This window comes from Aspergillus novofumigatus (assembly GCF_002847465.1).
Source record: "Aspergillus novofumigatus IBT 16806 chromosome Unknown P174scaffold_2, whole genome shotgun sequence".
In the NCBI taxonomy this organism is placed as follows: Eukaryota; Fungi; Ascomycota; class Eurotiomycetes; order Eurotiales; family Aspergillaceae; genus Aspergillus; species Aspergillus novofumigatus.
Genome location: NW_020194275.1, coordinates 2173046 through 2191053, shown reverse-complemented (window position 1 = coordinate 2191053; position 18008 = coordinate 2173046). Strand labels below are relative to the sequence as shown.

At 49.2% G+C, this 18008-nt stretch overlaps 5 protein-coding genes across 5 annotated transcripts; 2 read left to right on the top strand and 3 right to left on the bottom strand.

The window, feature by feature from the left end:
* Window positions 1-96: 96 nt before the first annotated feature.
* Window positions 97-1463, top strand: P174DRAFT_438827 (Dcp1 family protein). The gene has a single exon (XM_024826638.1). The coding sequence runs from the start codon at window positions 258-260 to the stop codon at window positions 1215-1217; it is 960 nt and encodes a 319-aa protein (XP_024685641.1). The 5' UTR covers window positions 97-257; the 3' UTR covers window positions 1218-1463.
* A 120-nt stretch (window positions 1464-1583) lies between these two features.
* P174DRAFT_457750 (bifunctional triacylglycerol lipase/ester hydrolase) lies at window positions 1584-2867 on the bottom strand (the record flags this gene model as incomplete). The annotated part of the gene is made up of 5 exons (XM_024829581.1): window positions 1584-1645; window positions 1709-1859; window positions 1880-1940; window positions 2010-2170; window positions 2241-2867. The coding sequence occupies 5 exons, from the start codon at window positions 2865-2867 to the stop codon at window positions 1584-1586; spliced, it is 1062 nt and encodes a 353-aa protein (XP_024685640.1).
* A 1270-nt stretch (window positions 2868-4137) lies between these two features.
* Window positions 4138-7392, bottom strand: P174DRAFT_418025 (SMEK family protein; the record flags this gene model as incomplete). The annotated part of the gene is made up of 8 exons (XM_024824659.1): window positions 4138-4725; window positions 4781-5211; window positions 5272-6306; window positions 6376-6702; window positions 6788-6837; window positions 6893-6974; window positions 7054-7150; window positions 7279-7392. 8 exons carry the CDS (start codon window positions 7390-7392, stop codon window positions 4138-4140), a joined length of 2724 nt encoding a protein of 907 aa, XP_024685639.1.
* A 2214-nt stretch (window positions 7393-9606) lies between these two features.
* On the top strand, window positions 9607-11560 carry P174DRAFT_438822 (DUF914 domain membrane protein). Its single transcript, XM_024826637.1, has 3 exons — window positions 9607-10080; window positions 10140-10330; window positions 10428-11560. The coding sequence occupies exons 1-3, from the start codon at window positions 9851-9853 to the stop codon at window positions 11312-11314; spliced, it is 1308 nt and encodes a 435-aa protein (XP_024685638.1). The 5' UTR covers window positions 9607-9850; the 3' UTR covers window positions 11315-11560.
* An 874-nt stretch (window positions 11561-12434) lies between these two features.
* P174DRAFT_428519 (uncharacterized protein) lies at window positions 12435-14135 on the bottom strand (the record flags this gene model as incomplete). The annotated part of the gene is made up of 5 exons (XM_024825516.1): window positions 12435-12782; window positions 12812-13221; window positions 13380-13583; window positions 13641-13743; window positions 14049-14135. 5 exons carry the CDS (start codon window positions 14133-14135, stop codon window positions 12435-12437), a joined length of 1152 nt encoding a protein of 383 aa, XP_024685637.1.
* Window positions 14136-18008: the final 3873 nt, after the last annotated feature.

Sequence of the window (18008 nt, the reverse complement as noted above, 5' to 3'; positions counted from 1 at the left end):
TAGCGCGTAGAATTGATCAGGAATGATTGAAGCGTAGGCGCTCCGCTTGAGCTGTTCGCGGGGTTGACCATTCTCTATCTTTCTCCATCAACGTCACCAATATTCCGCTATCCAACAATCTCCTCGATTAGCTACGTCTACCCCTTCCTCCACCATATCTTGAAGTGATATATTCTCAATCCTCTACCCCTCTATTACGAACGAGTCAACAGGGGCCAACTGTATGAGTATTCCCCTCCTCTACACATATTCTCACAATGACGACCCGCAAACCCCGACGAACGAACAATGGCAATGGCAACAATCATCGTCACAACCACCATGGCACGCAACCCTCCGACTATGAGTCCGATTATCCAAACTACTTCTCCGACACGCAACAACAGCAAGAACAGCACGTGCCTCCCCCGCCGTTACGCTCCAACGAGGAGCTGAACCTCTCCGTACTCCGCCGCCATAATCCGTCTGTGAACTCGATTCTGTCTCTCGCTCCATACGCAGTGGTTTACTTGTTCAACCCGACGTCCCGACAGTGGGAAAAAAGCGGTGTGGAGGGGTCACTGTTTGTCTGTCAACTATCTCAAGGAAGTCTAGGCGAGGAACGATACAGCGTTTTCGTGTTGAACCGACGCGGCCTCAACAACTTCGATATTCTGTTGACGGACGGGGACAATGTGGAGCTTACGGAAGAATATGTCATCATCAAATCCGACTACGACCTGGATACAGACCAAGGGATTCCCAATAATAGTGACTACAGTGGTGCCCAGAAGAATGCAAACCCCGCCGACGTCCGTATCTACGGCCTCTGGATCTACTCCGAGCCACCGCCAAACTCGACTGCGGAAACACGCACAATCAACGCTCACATGATCCGGGAATGCGCCGTTCACGCGGGCCATAGTCTGAAGATCGCCCGTGAGCGACTAGAAGCGACGCGTCAGAACGGCCTTCATGTTGCTACCGCCGCCGCTGAGGCTGGCTCCATGGATGAAATGCACTCGAGTGTTCCTATGGGCCGTCAGATCTCCTTGAAGGACCTTTTTGGCGAACAGAGAGCACAGGACGATGAATGGAGTGTCAAGGCACACAATTTTGGTCAACCGCAATGGCAGCAAACACCGATGGAGACGCCGGCGGCGGAACCGCAACCTCGACAGGATGTTCTAGGGGATTTGTTCAGAAGAGCAGGACTAGCCTACCAGGGAAACTCTTAGGCCTCACGTCGCAAATCTGCCAGAGGAATAGAGTTTGTTTATAGAGATACCCAAATGTCTTTACGGTTCGCTTTAGTGAGAATTGTGACAGAGGCCTAACTGGAGTATCTCTGGCCTCTGTTCATTCCGTCATCCCAAACCTCACGGCATGCAATATTATTTTGTATGGGTACGTACGTGCAGCGAACCTTTCCTTAAGGACCGCACGGCACGAAGCCATGGTGCTGGAGATGATAATCCCTGATATGAGTCCATGCTCATTTATCAAATACCAGCAATGCCCGATCTCTAACCACTCGTCTCGGTCTATATAAAGTCAGCAATACAGACATAACTCTACACCTCAAGGTGCCGTCTTTGACCGTCTCAAGCCGACACAATATCCATAATCATGGCGGACACCTTCTCCGCCATAATCTCATTATGTCCTGTAGAGGAATCTATCAGTACCAAGCCTACACCCATAGCCAGAGACGTAGCAAACCACTCACTTAAGCAAAACGCATGCGGCAGCCCAAGCTCGCAAACCGACATCGTCGGCCCACCATCTACACGCCCTCGAAGCTCAATAATCTCATCCCTCGTCCGCTCCGCAACCCAATGGTCATTTCGGCCAAAGTAGAAGAACAAACGAGTTAGCGGCTCGTTAGCCGTCGACACACCCAGACATCATCGTCCCATTTGTCCGAGGTGATCGTCCGCATCTCATCAGCGGCCATGTGTCTACGTCAGTTAGAAGATCTCCAAGCACACTAACATGAAAATAGAATGGGAGTGGGAATGGCAACGAACAAAGCTTGTCTAACGCCCCGTTTGCTCTTGAGAAGCGCTGCGGTTGTCTCAACCGCACTATCCGGTGGCGACCCCATAACATTTTTGATTAGACCTTGCAGCAGATTTCCTGGAAGTAGCATTGCCAGAACCCTGGCCAGAAAGCCAACGACTAGAGCCAGCTGGGGTATAAAGTAGAGCAATCGCTGCCCTTGAATCAGTACTGCACCGTAACCAGGGGACCAAACTCACCGTCAGCTTCCGCCCAGAAGGCGACTTGGCAATATCCACGACAGTAGGGAAGAGCATTATCCCGCCAACGATATCGAAGTCGGCCCTATCAGCCCCAGCCCCAGTTCTAGCTCTAGCATCTGATCTCTCCCGATGCCTCCTCAGAATCTCCATAGCGATATAAGCGCCCACCGAATGCCCAACAAGAATAACCTTCTGCTTCGTCTCCGCGCCCGCAAGGAAACCATCAAGCTTCCCCTGGACATAGCAGATCTGGTCTTCAAGATCAAACAAGCGCTTCCCCGCATCTAGATTCTCGGGATCATCCAGCTCAAACCCACCCAGGCTATGCCCGTAGATCTGAAAGTCACACGCATGGCTACGGCTCTGACTCTTACTCTGCGCGCCGCGCGAACCCAGTTTGTCAGCAAGAAGCGACAGGAAGGTATGGTAGTATCCGACTAGCCCCGGATTCCCTGAGATCATGAAAATGGTGACCTGGGACGAAGACGGGGTGGAACCCGGCCTGCTCTTCTGCAGGGAAACAGTGTGCAGAAACGTGTCGCGCGTGATGCGCGGCTGGGGGGATGTTGACATCTTCCGGGTTGTTAGGCGGTATATTTGCGAGGTGATATACCGGCGGAGCATGAGATGGTCAACTCCGGTATTGAACTGGTGAATGCGGAATGGCCGTGGTTGACATTTATGATGTAGCTAGACTAGATGGTGTTCCTGGGCTTGAGAAGAACGTATCCACTGAATGAACCGTTTGAAATCCGATTGAGGATGGCAAGGTTTTAATTGACAACTTGCAGTGAGCATCCATATTGACCCATAAGCATCATGAGTCCATTGATTCAAGCTGGAAACCAACCTAAGCTCGGCTAGGTTCAGATCGAGCCCTTTTTTTCAAGAGTGGGAGGGCCCACTGGGAACAACAGCGGATTGAACCATTCCGCCTCAGGATTCAATGATTCTGGGATTCTACAATCACAACTTGAGCTGCATATTCCGAGTCGATCGTGGTGAACTGGCCAGTATCAATGTCTTCGGTCCTACAATATAATGCTACACTATACTCATTGGCAATTTTCGCTTGGTAAGTAAGTGATCTGGATCGAAGATATATGATCATTGCGCGGACAAATATGTGCAGTCATATTTCCCAGAAAAATAAGCATCGACTTGCGCAATAGTTCGTCCATTAATCGTCCTCTAGGATAATTCCTAGTTGTGAACGGAAGCGAGGCGATGGATATAGAGGGGAAGACCTCTACCTTGCCGCTTCGCGTTTCAGACATACACAGGGTCATTGCGGTCCGTTCCATCCAGCCATATTCCCCTGCCAGTACCAGTGCCGTAAAGAACCCAAATGTAGATGAAAAAGCAACCCAAAACATCTGGATTTCGACAAATCCTAAATCGCGCTAATGCAACAGCATTGCAGGTGCTGTTATAGTAATTCCGATTTTCAAGCCCCTTGTTCGCCAGCCATGGACAGATCAACCAGCACACCACGTATTTATCAAACAAAATGTAGAATGCAACACCGCGATATCAAATAGGCAAGCAAAGGGGATATAATAGATCGACTCATATCGAAAGGAGCTGTGCGAGAAGAGCTGTGGCATGCAAAGCCAGAAACCATCACGCAAACTTTAACAGAAAGTTGATACACAACGTCTAAAAATACCACAACTGGAAGAATGTGTAAATGCAATCGGAACGATACAACAGATCGTCACAGCCAGCTGTTGGATTGAAAGTGGAAAACGGCAAATGATGCTCTCATCATCTGGTACCCCTAAGGTGAGGACTCTTGAGACAAACAGAGAGAATGATGTCGTAGCCTGAGCAAGCAGAAGGGCAGTATTCGGGCCGAATACTGCCCACACGAGAACAACGGAATAAGAAATCATCAAGCGTCTTCTTTCACACCGTCAACTCGGTTTTCTTTCTCATTGCTCGTATGACTTGAGGTAGAATCGTTCGACTCAGTTTCCGAAGTGGCTGGCTTGGCTGCGGGACCGAGGTTGATAGCGATCCGTTTAGGCGCTGCGCCACTCAACCCACCCGAAAGATTCTGAGTTGTTCCCTTTTCGGCAGTAGAAAGAGTTCCAATTGACATGCCTCGCTTTCTCCGTATAAGACCTGCACTGCCAGAGCTACTGCTCGTAGAGCTCCTCCTTTTCGGCCCTGAGGTTAGCTTGACCAATTCATCGTCATCCTCCTCTTCACGCCGACGCTTCTCTGACAGGCGTTCCGGAGGAGTCTGTATGCTCAGAGAAACCGGCGTAGACTGCGTCTCCAACGAGATATCGGCAGTCGCATTCTCTTCCTGTGGTGTTTGCTGCGCCTGGAGTTCGTCGGCTTCCGGTTTTGTATCCATCGCATTCTCGTCTTCATCATCGTCTGGATAATCGACCAAGGGTTTCACTACTGGCGAAGCTGCGCCGTTCTGCGCATTGACAGCCACAGCACCATGCACACGATTCTCTTGCTGCCACTGAGAATTAAAAGTCAGCGAGTGGAAAGTCTTGGAACTACTGGGCGTATCTTACCTCATCCTCGTCGTCGGATGTGTTGAAGTATTCCTCTTCAGCAGCATCCATCTCCTTGACCCCTTGCCAGCGTTGGCCATTCGCCTGTAATTTTCGAGCTTCCTCCTCTTGCGAAAACAGAGTTGAGTCCGCCTCTGCTCCATAGCCTTGCATCTGCTCGTAGCGCAGGATCAAATTCTGAAAGGTGTCAACGTAAGTGATATCCTTGATCTTCTCACGGTATTTTTCAACAATGTGAAGAACAATGGGTTTGATATTCTCTCGTTTGATGAACTCGAAGAGCTCAAGGCATGCGGAGTTGAGGAGGTTGTCGCGAGGCATAGTTTCGTACACAATGTCCAGGATCAGCCCGAAAGTGTTGTTGTGCGTCATCAACGCCTGATAGAACGTATCTTGCAGGCTGACCAAGGTGCGGAAGAACTTCAAAGCGGCTGACGGTGCATACCGTTAGAGATCCGAAGAAAAGCCGCAGAATTGGGATATGGACTCACTTAATTTGAGGTGTTTCTGAGGAACTCTAAGTAGCTGGGCAATTCGGGGCGCAAGAGCCTCGTTGTGAATGACATTACGGCTTCGATAGAGATGTTGACGGACGAAGAATGTGAGGATATCGACCAAATGTGAATATAGGGATACTTCTTGGAACGTGAGATCGTTAACTGCGTAGCCGTTGTCCCAATTAGTATCGTCGAGCATAATGGCCAACCAGTGCACGCAGTACTTACGGTCGGTACGATTCTCAAGCCGTCTGAGGGGAAGAAAGAGTCTTCTAGCGGATTCATCAAAGTGATTCTGCATGAACGCATCGGAGAGAATATTAGGGCGAAATTTCGAGAAATATTCGGGACCAGCCCGACCCATGGCATCCTGCAAAGGGATTTGAGGATCCAATAGAACTTTGATGGCATCTGCGAGCTGATTCTTCACACCAAGGTCGGATTCAGCATGCAGGAGATCGATGAGAGTATCGGTAAGGGGCGTTTTCTTTTCGTTGACGGCCTTGAGCATATATCCACGCATCATGATTGGATCGTGATCAAGCAGCGCCACAAGGAGATCGACACCTGTAGTGCGCATGGCTGGATTAAGATGTTTGATGGCAAACGCAATGACGGCGAAAAGGCCGTGATTGATGAAGTTCGCAAACAGATTGGCGCGCGCGGGAGCCTGTAGATTCTTCGCGATTCCAGCGCACTGGTGAAGGAATTGCACAGCATCATCCTTGCGCTTCAAATCCGAGTTCCGAGGGTCGAAAACTGAGAAGAGTTCTTTCAAGAAGGGTCCATTCGACTGAATGTGATTCACTATCTCCACCTGATTGAAGAAAATCAGAGAGTTGAGGACAGAGAATGTCGGGTCATCCAGTATTCGAGCCAACACCACGTCTTTCAGATATTGTAGGCGCCATGTGTAGCGAATCTTGCGGCGAATGATGGGATCCTTGATGGGAACGACTTCCTTGTAGCGGCTCTGATCTGCGAGATATTGTCGATGATTGGCCTTGTGAGTGGGAAATTCGGGATCGTCTGAGATGAATTAGTCCTATACATCCTGCGAGCAACGACACCAAGACAGAGGGGCCGATTATCACGCACATTCCAATGCCCCGACCACACCCAGGATAATATCATCGGTAACGACCGTCTCAATAATAGTGTTGTCATTGAGTAGAATAAGCGATTTCATTATGTTGCAAAGTCGATGCAAATCCGGAAGACTCTCCAGATCCTCTGCGACAGTGACTAAAGGTATCAGCTTCGGGATGTACTCGTCTCTAATGACAAATTTAGATAGCGCGTCGCGACCGGCTTGAGTGATGCTGGCCGCCCGCATGATGTGATCGATTTCCGGAAGATTCCCAAGCTCAGGCGGAGGTAGCATGATTGACTGATAGCTCTCGAGATCGTCGGACAAGGCATCGTCTAGTAACGGACGTAATCAGTTCCACCGGTCACACAGGAATCTGCCACGATGACCTGCAAGCAGCGCGGAGGGATATCAACTAACCTGCTGATACCAAGCTGTGTAGGTGTTGTTGGACATTATTCACAAAATTCCTTGGTAACTCGTCAGCGACAAAGCTGAGAGGCGGGCGTCGACGCAACGCCTTACCATATAGCCGCGCAGCCCTCCGCTTCCTGAAAACTCAACGCCATGTCCGTTCCATTAGGCTCTGTCCATACGATAAGGGTTTCTGTTCGGAGCGCACGAGCGTTAGCCTCTCAGTTCTTCGTTCATGGCGCGATATGATGAGGACTGCGAAGGAGGTTGACCTTGCTGCTTCTGATAGCCATCGTCCTTAGTGATTCTTGTCTCCAGGAGCACCCGGTCGGGCTCATCCTCCGACTGGACGTATATTCGCGGTTCATCCTACGGGACGTAGATGTCATGTCAGTCTTAGACAAATGAAAATCTTCAGCGCGAGGCCAGGTGCAGCTTTCGCGCCGACAATGGGCGACGCTTTTGCGCTGACCAGGCAAGCAACAACAGAAACTTACGTCGAGAATCTGTCCCATACAGAACCCGGTCCCTCGGTCGAACCAGTCATTATCCCTCAGCTCGTAGACCTTAACCCGCTTACGATCGTTGGGTGGTTGTAAGTCCGACGCCATGGTGTGGCAGAAAGGAGAGGTGGCGTCTCTTCAAACCGGAACAACTCAGTGAACGAGTGTACCGGCGCGAGAACCGCCACAGGGGAGTGGAAAGAAAGGGCAGCCGCTGCCTTGTCCAGGGTTGAACGAGGAATGCGCAGGGACAAGCGACAGAAAAAGTAGTATTTTTGAGGGGAGAATGAGGATCGGAAACGATATCAACAGGCGACGATAACGATGTTTGATGCTGTGCTGCGGATGATGATGATCCTGAGTTGGGGACGGACCACCTGACGGCCTCGGCAGCGGTTGGCGGGCGCTGGTTTTTTTCCCCTTCTCAGTTTGGGTTCGGCGAGCGCGCAGAAAAGCGACAGACACGCGACCGTAGAGATTGAGAATACTAAGACGGGCTCCTATCTCCTTGTGTCGCGATCTGGTGAATATTCTGCTCAATAGCGGTGGTAGTAAATGAGGCCTTAAGGCAGTGAGCCGACGAGAGTGCTACTCTGAGATATACGATGGACGAGAAGTGGACGATAGGTGGATAAAGCTGGATGAAGCCTTCTGGATTCCTACTTGGTTCGGAGGCGGAAACGCAAGGTAACTAAAGGTAGATAGAAAGATAGGTAGACTAGCCACCATATGGGGATCTGCAAGAGAGCGGGCACAGGGAGGTGAAAAGAAAAGAGAGTTTGGTTGGGATGACGTGCCCTCACATCAACAGCAGGGGTCTTTCTCCTGTTATTTCTTCTAGCAAGGAGATGTTCTAGTGTTCTATAATTTCTCTAGGGGCTGAAGATGTCACTAATACTAAAAATAAATCCAAGGAATTAAGATGAACCTAAATACGCAATACACTACGAAGCAATCTATCTAATAGATGCAGTGCTCAGGTACCGGAAGGTCGGCCGAACATGTCATGGTAGTCACAACTATGATATTTGAGGGGTAGCAACGAGCAAGTAGTAGATAGGTACAATTGATTCATCTGAAACAAGGCTTAAGGTACTCAAGTCGACCTCACTAAAAGAAGCTCTAAAAGAAGCTCTACAGGAGCATGGATCAGCCCTGGGGCCGCCTAAGGTAGAGGGGCTCGGAAGGAAAGAAGCTTAATGGGCCTTTTCCTTGTGACTTGCGAGGTGCCTTAAAGTTCCTGGAAAACCATAGGGTAATCAACTAATAGGTATCCCCTTTCCCCACGTTATCCACGGAACAGGAGTTCGACGTTCAAACTCTTCACAAATGCTCCATCCTTAGTGTACTAGAAACGATGAAGGATGCAACATGTAATCGCAGATCTGTTCTGTATACCGCCGTTGGGCATGTACCATCTTGGACGAGATACCCAAAACTGACAAGCCAATCCAACACAGTCACATGGCTTCATGAGATTAGGGAGTCAAGTGCCCGAGCACGACGGACTTCTAATCACTGACAGTCATTGATGTTGGGAGCGCAGGCTGCCGAAGCTCTCTCTTTGCGTATATCATACACAAATAGTTCAACTGACATTCTCATCAAAAGACCACACCCTATTTGCATTTGGGACATATTGAACGATTCATTCCTTCAGTCACATGAATTAAAACATGTCTACTTCCGTCAATCTCCCGGAACCCAGTAAGAGACTAAGGCTATATTCCTGCCTCAGGCAAGAGGATTTCAGTCAGGTGACCATGACTAGAAAGTCTAAAAGGTGCCGCTATAATCTCCAATGTTCGTTTTCTTGCTGAAAGCTCGACATGGTTCATAAAACAACCGAATCATCGAAATAACGACAGTTTTCTACGGCATTTACATCCTTGTTGATACTGCAGACAATAGTTCGACAGCTCTGCAATCCGCATTGCTGCATTGACATCCTCATCAAGCATCACCCTTCAGTGCACCTCCATCTGATGGGTCTGAGCGTTCTGCTAACCTTATCGTCCATGCCCCATTATCAAAATGTCTTAGGGCCATCGTTTAGTTACGTTTAGCAGCTGTGGAATCAGCTGCCGCCTTGTTATGATTGGCTTTTGCAGGGGTGGCGTTGGACAGACCCAGTCTACCTGCTGACATAAACAGATCCAGATGCCTGTATGATGTTGTCTGATTGGCTCATAGCTCCACGAGGTCGAGACCTTTTTCTTATCGAATATTGACGGCGTTCCCGTAGTGAAAATTACCGCATTGGGAAAAGTCGACTCCGCTTCACCTCTGCCCACTTTTCTTTTTCCTCGGCGCAGGTTTCTGATTTTCTCCTCTTCAGTCCTGAGCAGACTTTGTCTTCAACTCTTCTGAGTAGAGACCTACTCCTACGACCGAAGACGAGCGACTTCTGGGGGTTTTGCGTTCGTTCAGGTCAAAAAGCTCCCTCCATAGACGACCCTGCTTCCTCTACGACTTTCTTGACTGCATTATTCAAGCTTCTTGTCTTAACGAGCATTTGCTGTGTCTAAGCCTGCGTTTTTTAAATACAGTTCGGACCACTCTCGCAATGTCGGATACCAAACACCCTGTTGGTGTGCAGACTTCATCTGCGGCTCCTGACGCCGTCACGTCTCCATACTTCGAGCCTCCTAAGCAGAACGATCCAGTGACTGTCAACGAGAATACACGGGAGGATGACTCTGGCTCTGAAGCCGTTGCGGATCGTATCGATACGCAGAAGAAGGGGTTCTGGGCATACTTTACGACAAAGGAGTTCTATATCACGCTGATACTTGGGTAAGACTCATTGCAAGTGCCTACGAATGCGCAACAAACCTCTGACAATAAGCTTTTAGGCAGGTGCTGGCCATAACAAATACTGCGACAAGTACTTTCAGCACTCTTCTTAGTCAGGAGGGTACCTCGATTCCGGCTTTTCAGTCTTTCTTCAATTACGTTCTGCTCAACCTCATATTTACACCTTACACTATCTACCGTTATGGTTTCAAGGGCTGGCTCCGCTTGATGTGGCGCGACGGCTGGAAATGTGAGAGAGTCCTCTGCTTTTTTTTCCCTCGGTTGCTGTGGCTAGACCGTTGCGGTGTATTGCAACATCACTTACTGACTCGTGTGATTTCAAACAGATATTATCTTGGCTTTTTGTGACGTCGAGGGCAATTACTTCATTGTGCTGGCATACCGTTATACGACAATGCTTAGCGCCCAGTTGATCAACTTCTGGGCCATCGCCGTTGTCGTTTTTATCTCTTTCCTCTTCTTGCGCGTTCGGTATCATATCACACAGATTCTGGGTATTTTGATCTGTATCGGTGGTATGGGTGTCTTGATTGCATCCGATCATATCACGGGCTCAAACGGAGGCAATGTTTCCAGCGGCAACCAGATCAAAGGCGACCTCTTTGCGTTGTTGGGTGCGAGCTTCTACGGTATCACCAACACCGGAGAGGAGTACTTCGTCAGCAGCCGCCCCGTGTACGAAGTGCTTGGTCAGATGGCCTTCTTCGGAATGATCATCAACGGCGTCCAGGCCGGTATTTTCGACCGTCACTCTTTCCAGATTGCCGTCTGGAACAGCAGAATCGGTAGCTATTTTACCGGATACACCCTGTGTCTCGCATTCTTCTACTGCATGGCCCCGCTCTTATTCCGCCTGTCGTCCGCAGCCTTCTTCAACATCTCGCTGCTGACTATGAATTTCTGGGGCGTTTGCATCGGCATCGAGGTCTTCCACTACAACATCCATTGGATGTACCCGATCGCATTCGTCCTCATCATCGTCGGCCAGCTTATCTACTTCCTCGGAAAGCGAGTCCTCGGCGAAGCCCGCAAGCCCTGGCTCGGCAAGAACCAGGAACGTGGCTTTGCGGGGCTCTTTACCGCAAAGGCGAAGATCGACTCTGTCCGCGCTAACTTAGCTTCTAACAATAATCATAATGCTAATGCTGGTGGTGCCCACCATGATGACCGCACTGCGGCTACGATTGATGAGCGTCACTCGAATGCCGTTTGATCACGGCGCTTCGAGAAAGTTGTTATTTGTTCCTGTCCAATTCCGCGCGCATAGTAATGCCTGAGACATGGCATTGACGTCCGCGCAAAAGTTCCCTTTGGTCTCATTCAGTGCCCATGATCATACATGTATATAGTCTCACACTAGAATAGATTCCTCTCCGGTGGAGACTAAGTACGCCTTGAGCTCTGAAAACTTTTACCACACTCACATACTCATTGTATCAGATCAAGCATGAACGGGGCCATTCCCCAAGAGTGCATCAACAGCGTCTTTTGCATATACAGCGAGGGTGTAGGTCGCTTTGTGGTGGAGAATGGATAACTCAGTGAGTAGGCGGAAAGTTCCAATGCAAGGAAGACGGGTACATAAGAAACACAGAAATTGCCAGGAAACATTACATTCAGAACCTACTCCCGTAAGCATTTTCCTAAAGACGGACTGGCCAGCTCCACACCATCCCTTTTCCGAAGCCCCAAGCCGAGCAGCCCAAAGGAAAGGATAGATAGCAAAAAAATAGGCCATTAGGTACCCCCCACCCCAGTCATTTGAGATTAAAAAGGATCAAACCTCGACCAAACTCGCAAACGAAACCCGACAATGGAATGGAACACCTGGAACCCCCCGTAATAAGAGCCGAGATAAGAGTCCCATGGAATACACCCACAAACATGCAAATTCACTCCCCATCCCAAGAACTGCAGAGACCCAAAACAAAATGAATCAAAGGGGAAGGAGACATATGCCAACACCAAAGGGAGGCAAATCACAAAAGAAAAGAGGTCATGGTAACATGTTGAAGACCACAGGATGCAAACACAATGAAATGGGGATATACCGACTCCCGAAACCAACAGGCCAACCAAGTCCCTTAGTCAGTAAACCAACAATGTACCAAATTAACTGTCCACATATGGATCGAACGAAGTGAGCGCCAGACAAGAGTTGCTCCAGCCACTTCTTCCGAATATGTACCATGCTGTCCCAATATTTCGAGAAAATAAATAGGGGAAAAAAAAAAAAAAAAAAAAAGGGCGAAACCAACCTCAGAACGCCACGATACCACTGAACAGATGTCGAACAAATGCAGGGCTTGAAGCTTTTGATACAGTCATGCGACTTAACCCCAAACGGAAGCCTGGACCCCCAGGCCACCCTTGGAGCCCCATACACCGCTGCCATTGCCCCAGCCCAGACTGACACCCCCGGAGGGCTCCTTGGCGGCGGCGGTTGAGGCGGAGGTAGAGGCAACAGGATTGGAGGCAGAAGAGGCCGCACGGTCGTTGTTCGCTCCAGAGGCGACTCCATCACTGGAAGTGAAGCCAAAGCCAAGAGGGGACGGTAAGGGGGTCGTGGAGCGCTTGTTCAGAGCAGGATTGGAGATCTGGGAAGGGCCGGACTGCTGAACAGGGCGAGAACCGATTGGGCCGACGGAACCAATCGCGCCAGCATTGGGTTTGGCGGGTGCCTGCCTCGAAGAGGGCGAGTCGGCCCTACCAGGAGAGGAAGTCGACGTCGGGGCTGGTCAGAGCCATCAAATTTTCCGAAGACAGGGTTCATGCCAGAGCTCGGGGACGAAGTGCTGTTAGCGCGAGAGGGGGACTGGAGAGACGCTCCGCCGGCAGTATCGGTGTTGCCCTGAACTGGAGTCTGCGAGAGGCCGAAAGGGTCAACACCGCGAGGAGACGCGCCACGTACACCGGCAGCGGATGACGGAGTGCCGCCTGCTTGACTCGCGGGCCGAGAGTTATCGTCACCAAAGTTGTTAGGCGGGAAGAAGGCCGGGCTTTCGTTCCCGTAAAGAGCCCTATGCTGGCGTGCTAGAAGTTCTCGACGGCTTTCCTCACTCACGGCGGCCGGGCTGAGCGAGCGATCGGATTTGTTTCCAGACATTTCGGCAAGCAGGCCTTTAGGGAAAGAAATATTAAAACTCATGTTCAGGAAAGAGGTCAAAGCCCAAAGTATCATACAAAACAGCGAATACATGAATGTGAGCATCAAATCATGGGGGAATATCAAGAAAACAAGGGGAAAGATATCCAAAAAGACAGATGCTACCACGTACTTCGGTTGTACTGTTGCTCCTGATGATAGTTGCGGAGCTCCCGCTCGCGTTGTGCTGCCATCCGACGCTTTGCCTGCATCATCTGCTCTACCTCGTTGGGGCGACTCTGGAAACGCTGGGCTGCATAGTATCCCGGGACGTTGGGGCTGCCGAACTCGCTGATTGAGTGGTGACGCTGGGCCACGGCTCCCGTAAGACGGGGGTCTGAGTTCGAGTGTTAGGAGTTATCGCGCGCCACAGCATGTCTAAAAGGAAACATACCATACTCAGGGTAGGGCCGGCCCATTGCCATGGGCATCGAATCTCGTCGGGGAGCTGTGAACAGCTTCCCACTCTTGACGAGATTATCGATCGCACGATCGACCTCTATTGCAGACCATTAGCGATGAGTCCTTGAAAGTATTGACCGCACAGCCCAAGCGTCCCCGCCATGGCTCAAATCACAAAATATTATTGTATCAGGAAGAGATTCGATATTTTTTTGGGATGCGCACGTGGTTCCGCTGCTGAAGGGCCAAAGGGGTATGGATGTATAGGACTCATAACCGTACCGTCAAATTGCGACGAAAAAGCCGGCATCTCATCCCGTTGAGAGACTGAGCTCGACCCTGATGACACCACCGTAAGCAATCTTCGTCAACGTGAAGGACGGGTAAGCGCTGAGCATACCTGACCGCGATGGGGCTGAACGGGATGCTCCCATGAGGCCTGGCGCGCAGTAGGCGCTTGCCAACCCTGAGGCTCATAGTACGCCATATTGGACAGAAGGAACCGGACTGGGTTTCCTTGACGGCGAGGACGAGGGCGACGGCGGCGGCGAGAGGAGTTAATCTGCTCGGAGGAACCACGAGAGACCTATTTGAATGTAGTGACAGGTAAGCATGAGCCCCCAAAGTAAATCAACAAAGAATTGCACCCATCGGCCGACACGGAGTAACAGAAAGCGCAATGAAAACTGGAACTATCGAGTGTCCGCGCGATCGAGGGAAAAACGAGGATGGCGAGCAACGATGACATCGACCGACTTATTCCTGGCGTATCCCCAAGGTTGACTCTGCGCAGCCGAGAAACCTTTTTTGGCTCTGGAAAAAAAAGTTTCACATATCCCCAACGATCGGCAGACACAGCACATTCCAGTCGACATATCATGCCGTATTCAAATTGGAGAAAGAAAGCGGGAATAAATCGACAGGCATGTGGATAAATTTATCTTTCCCATTTTCATAAAAATTTCCCACCTCTTCCTCTTCCCAAACGAAGGTGATGGAGTGGGCGGCAGTTTGGGAAAACCAAGGATATTGGGAATATAGTTCCAATTGACTTACGGGAAAAGGAGTGATTGCCCTCTCTAAAGAGTTCCAGGCGGCTCTACCACGAGTGAACGAGGCAGAATGCGATCGAACAACGACTTTTCACCCTTGAGACCCGACAGACAAAAGGGTCTGGCGTGTGTGGGGGAGGATGTTCCAAAGGAATGGAGAGGATTGATGGGGAGGGTGAGAGGAGGGAGAAGAGGGAAAGGGAGAGAGAAAGTAGAGATGGGACGGACAGTAATAATGTCAGACCAGAGAGAGAGACAGAGCACCTAAGGTAGTAAGGCCCGTGAGACACTGAGGGGAGGGGAGAGCGAGGAGGGGACAATCGGACAAGACAAGAAGAGGACTGGGCAGGAAAAGGAAAGGAGAGAAGCGAAGAGAAAGCGTGGGATTGGAGTATTTTTCCCTTTCCTGCACAAGAGTTACTTCGGAGTACCTAGGAATTTTATTTTTCTTGACCGGCGACAATTTTCAGTGAGAGTTAAAAATGATAAGAATAATAATAATAGTAACCTTACGTACTTCAAGCGCATGACAGAGAACTACAATATAACTACACCACATTAACTGCTCAGAGAAAATAATTATGCAGGTCAAATATACATCGAAGAAGTGACGCTATTCCTCGACCTTGGAGTGATTTTACCTGATGTGTCTTGCATTTGACCTTTGGAGAAAGGGAATAAAACCTTGCACAGATGACATGCGAAGAAAAAAAAAGAGAATGGTGGATATCAGGCCTAATTTGCACGGTTGTGGTTGGCGATGGAGTGAGTTGCCGGGTCGTTTGGAATCGCTTCTTCCCGGCTTCCGTCCGAGCTATTTACCCTTGACGGAATTCTCATTTCTTATCCCACATCCTTAGAGAGGTTCCATCTAAGATAGAAGGAGATCCTTAACTGGTGTGCTGTGTAATATTTGATAGTCACTTTTATTTATATGATGAATGCACAAGACACTGGTACATCCTCGTTGTATCTATCTAGGTATCGGAGTAGATACTCCGTAGTACCTAGGTACGTACTCTGTAGCATCGTAATCACAATGCTCTATCTAGTTAGTACATAGCATCAAAGGTCCCCAGTTTAATTACATCGTGCTACTTAGAGTACTACTACTAGGTTATGTGCAGGTCCTTTTGCAATAGAATATTGACTCCTGATATACTCTTCTCTGTCGTAATGCATTGTCAGATCAGAGGAACCAGATACTCCAATGTACATTGAAAGACAGCCAGCCATAATTCCTCTGTGTATGGACGCCATTTCATTTTCACCATTATGACTTTATTTACCAGGTCTGCTGGTAACCGGAAATTTTGGGGAGTGTCTTGTCCTTAATTTGCACTCTTTAGCGTCGGCCCATCCACGGCACTACGGAGTTGTCCCACACTCAGTTTCAATCCTCCTGGGCTCTCTATGGAATACTTGGAGACGTATGAGTACCTTAATACGGAGTAGTTTACATCTTTCGGCTAGGAACTCGGAGACTGATTTGGTATCTGGTATCTATCTACTACTATTTATCTTTCCATGCTGCGTCAGCGTTATCACTAATCAGACTTCTGTCAAATATGTGCTGGAAGTTTCCTAGATAATGTGGTGCGCTTCAATCTCTTTCTGTCAGATGATTGAGAGCTTCGGGTACAGTGACCGTACAGTGGTTTTATCCAGCAATCCTCAGCCATGGTCTCATAGTGCATATTAAAATACTACCAACTTGGCCCCTATAATCACTCATTGGCCCCCTGCTTCCCTCTGTCAAAAGCAACGCAAATCAAGGTCTTGCAACGACTAGGTCATCAGCCAAATTTTCCGGCAAATGACAAGACCTTGGCCGCTTGAGATTTTTACACAATGCTGATTAACAGACTGCAGCACTCCGCTCACAACTCGTGGGGATTAAATTAGAGCATAGCTCAGATCCCACCCTCCAACCCCGCCATCTCAATCACTGAATAGAATCATAAAAGACATTTGCGTCTCTGTCCTGGATATCATGGTCTGCAGCTCAACCTGATTAGCTGCTGTCTACTCCTTACATAGCGCATCTCAGCCTTGAACCGTGACGGTCACATGCAAATAGCTCGTCTTTTATAGCCCTCCTAGGCGACAGACATCGATATATACTGTTTATAACTCTATGAACTGCTGTCCACTATATCTCAGAAGGTTGCACACTGGAAAAAAAAAAAAAAAATAGCCACCACAGAACAATATCGGTTCAGGCTTGCACCCAGTTCAGTCATAGGTGGCTATCCCACCCTGTTTCTTCTTGGTATCAATCAATCAGCCCAACATGTACCTACTCTCTAGGTAACTACCACCCCTACATCACACTGCAGATGTCCGACTTTCAGACTCTGCATTCGACGTATTCTGTACAACAGCAGCAAACTTTAACTTTCTCGTCCCTATGCTAATAAGCAGTACACCACTGACTGCCAAAAGAGAGGATGGTGGGGCAATTGGATCCCGAATGGCACTCGGACCCTTGCGACTACGGTACACCTCGATCGTCTCTCAGCATACAGTCATTATGGAGTAGACTAAGGTAGGTATGGAGGTGACAACCCCATATCTCCATTTGCATTCAGCCGTCTCTACGACCGCTGAAAATGGGTGCATTCTTGGCCTCTCATCATTGGCGGGCTGGTCTATTGCATTTTCACACTTGACTCTTCAAAAGACTGACTGGAGATGGAATGACGTAGGTCTCTTCTATACTAGCTAGAGTGTAGATAGAGAGTAGACAGTGCCTATATGTGAGACTATGTCAGCATGCCAATATTCTATTGTTGGTTACCTCATGATGCCCGTATCAAAGGCCCAGTATAACTCCATACGTAAGACTTACAGCAGGCTTATTTGTGGTCAGAAGCCAGCTTCCAGTGATAAACCACCGCTGGCCCATCCTTGAGTAAGGTACTCGATTCAAGCGCTATCAGCTCTACATATCCTCTTTCTCGTCGACTGCGCACAGCCCATAGCCAAGGCGAACCGCTTGCTAAACTTCTAGAAACATGTGGCACGGTTCCTGACTCTTGCATATTACATATCCAACAAGTCTTCCTCGCGGCCGAGATCCAGGCCACGCTAGAATCCACATAAAGGCTCTTACCAATTCCCAAGGTGGCTTCAAACCCTCTTTGTCCTTTGCCCAATTGATGCTACCGCATTTGGATTCGGTTGCTGGATGGGGTTAACTTGGTCCTCCCTTCATGGCTCGATAGGAGTTATGGACAGTTTTGGCCCTTTTGGAGCGTTTGAATGAAAGCTGAGAAGATACAGGCAGGACCCGAGATACACTGGCT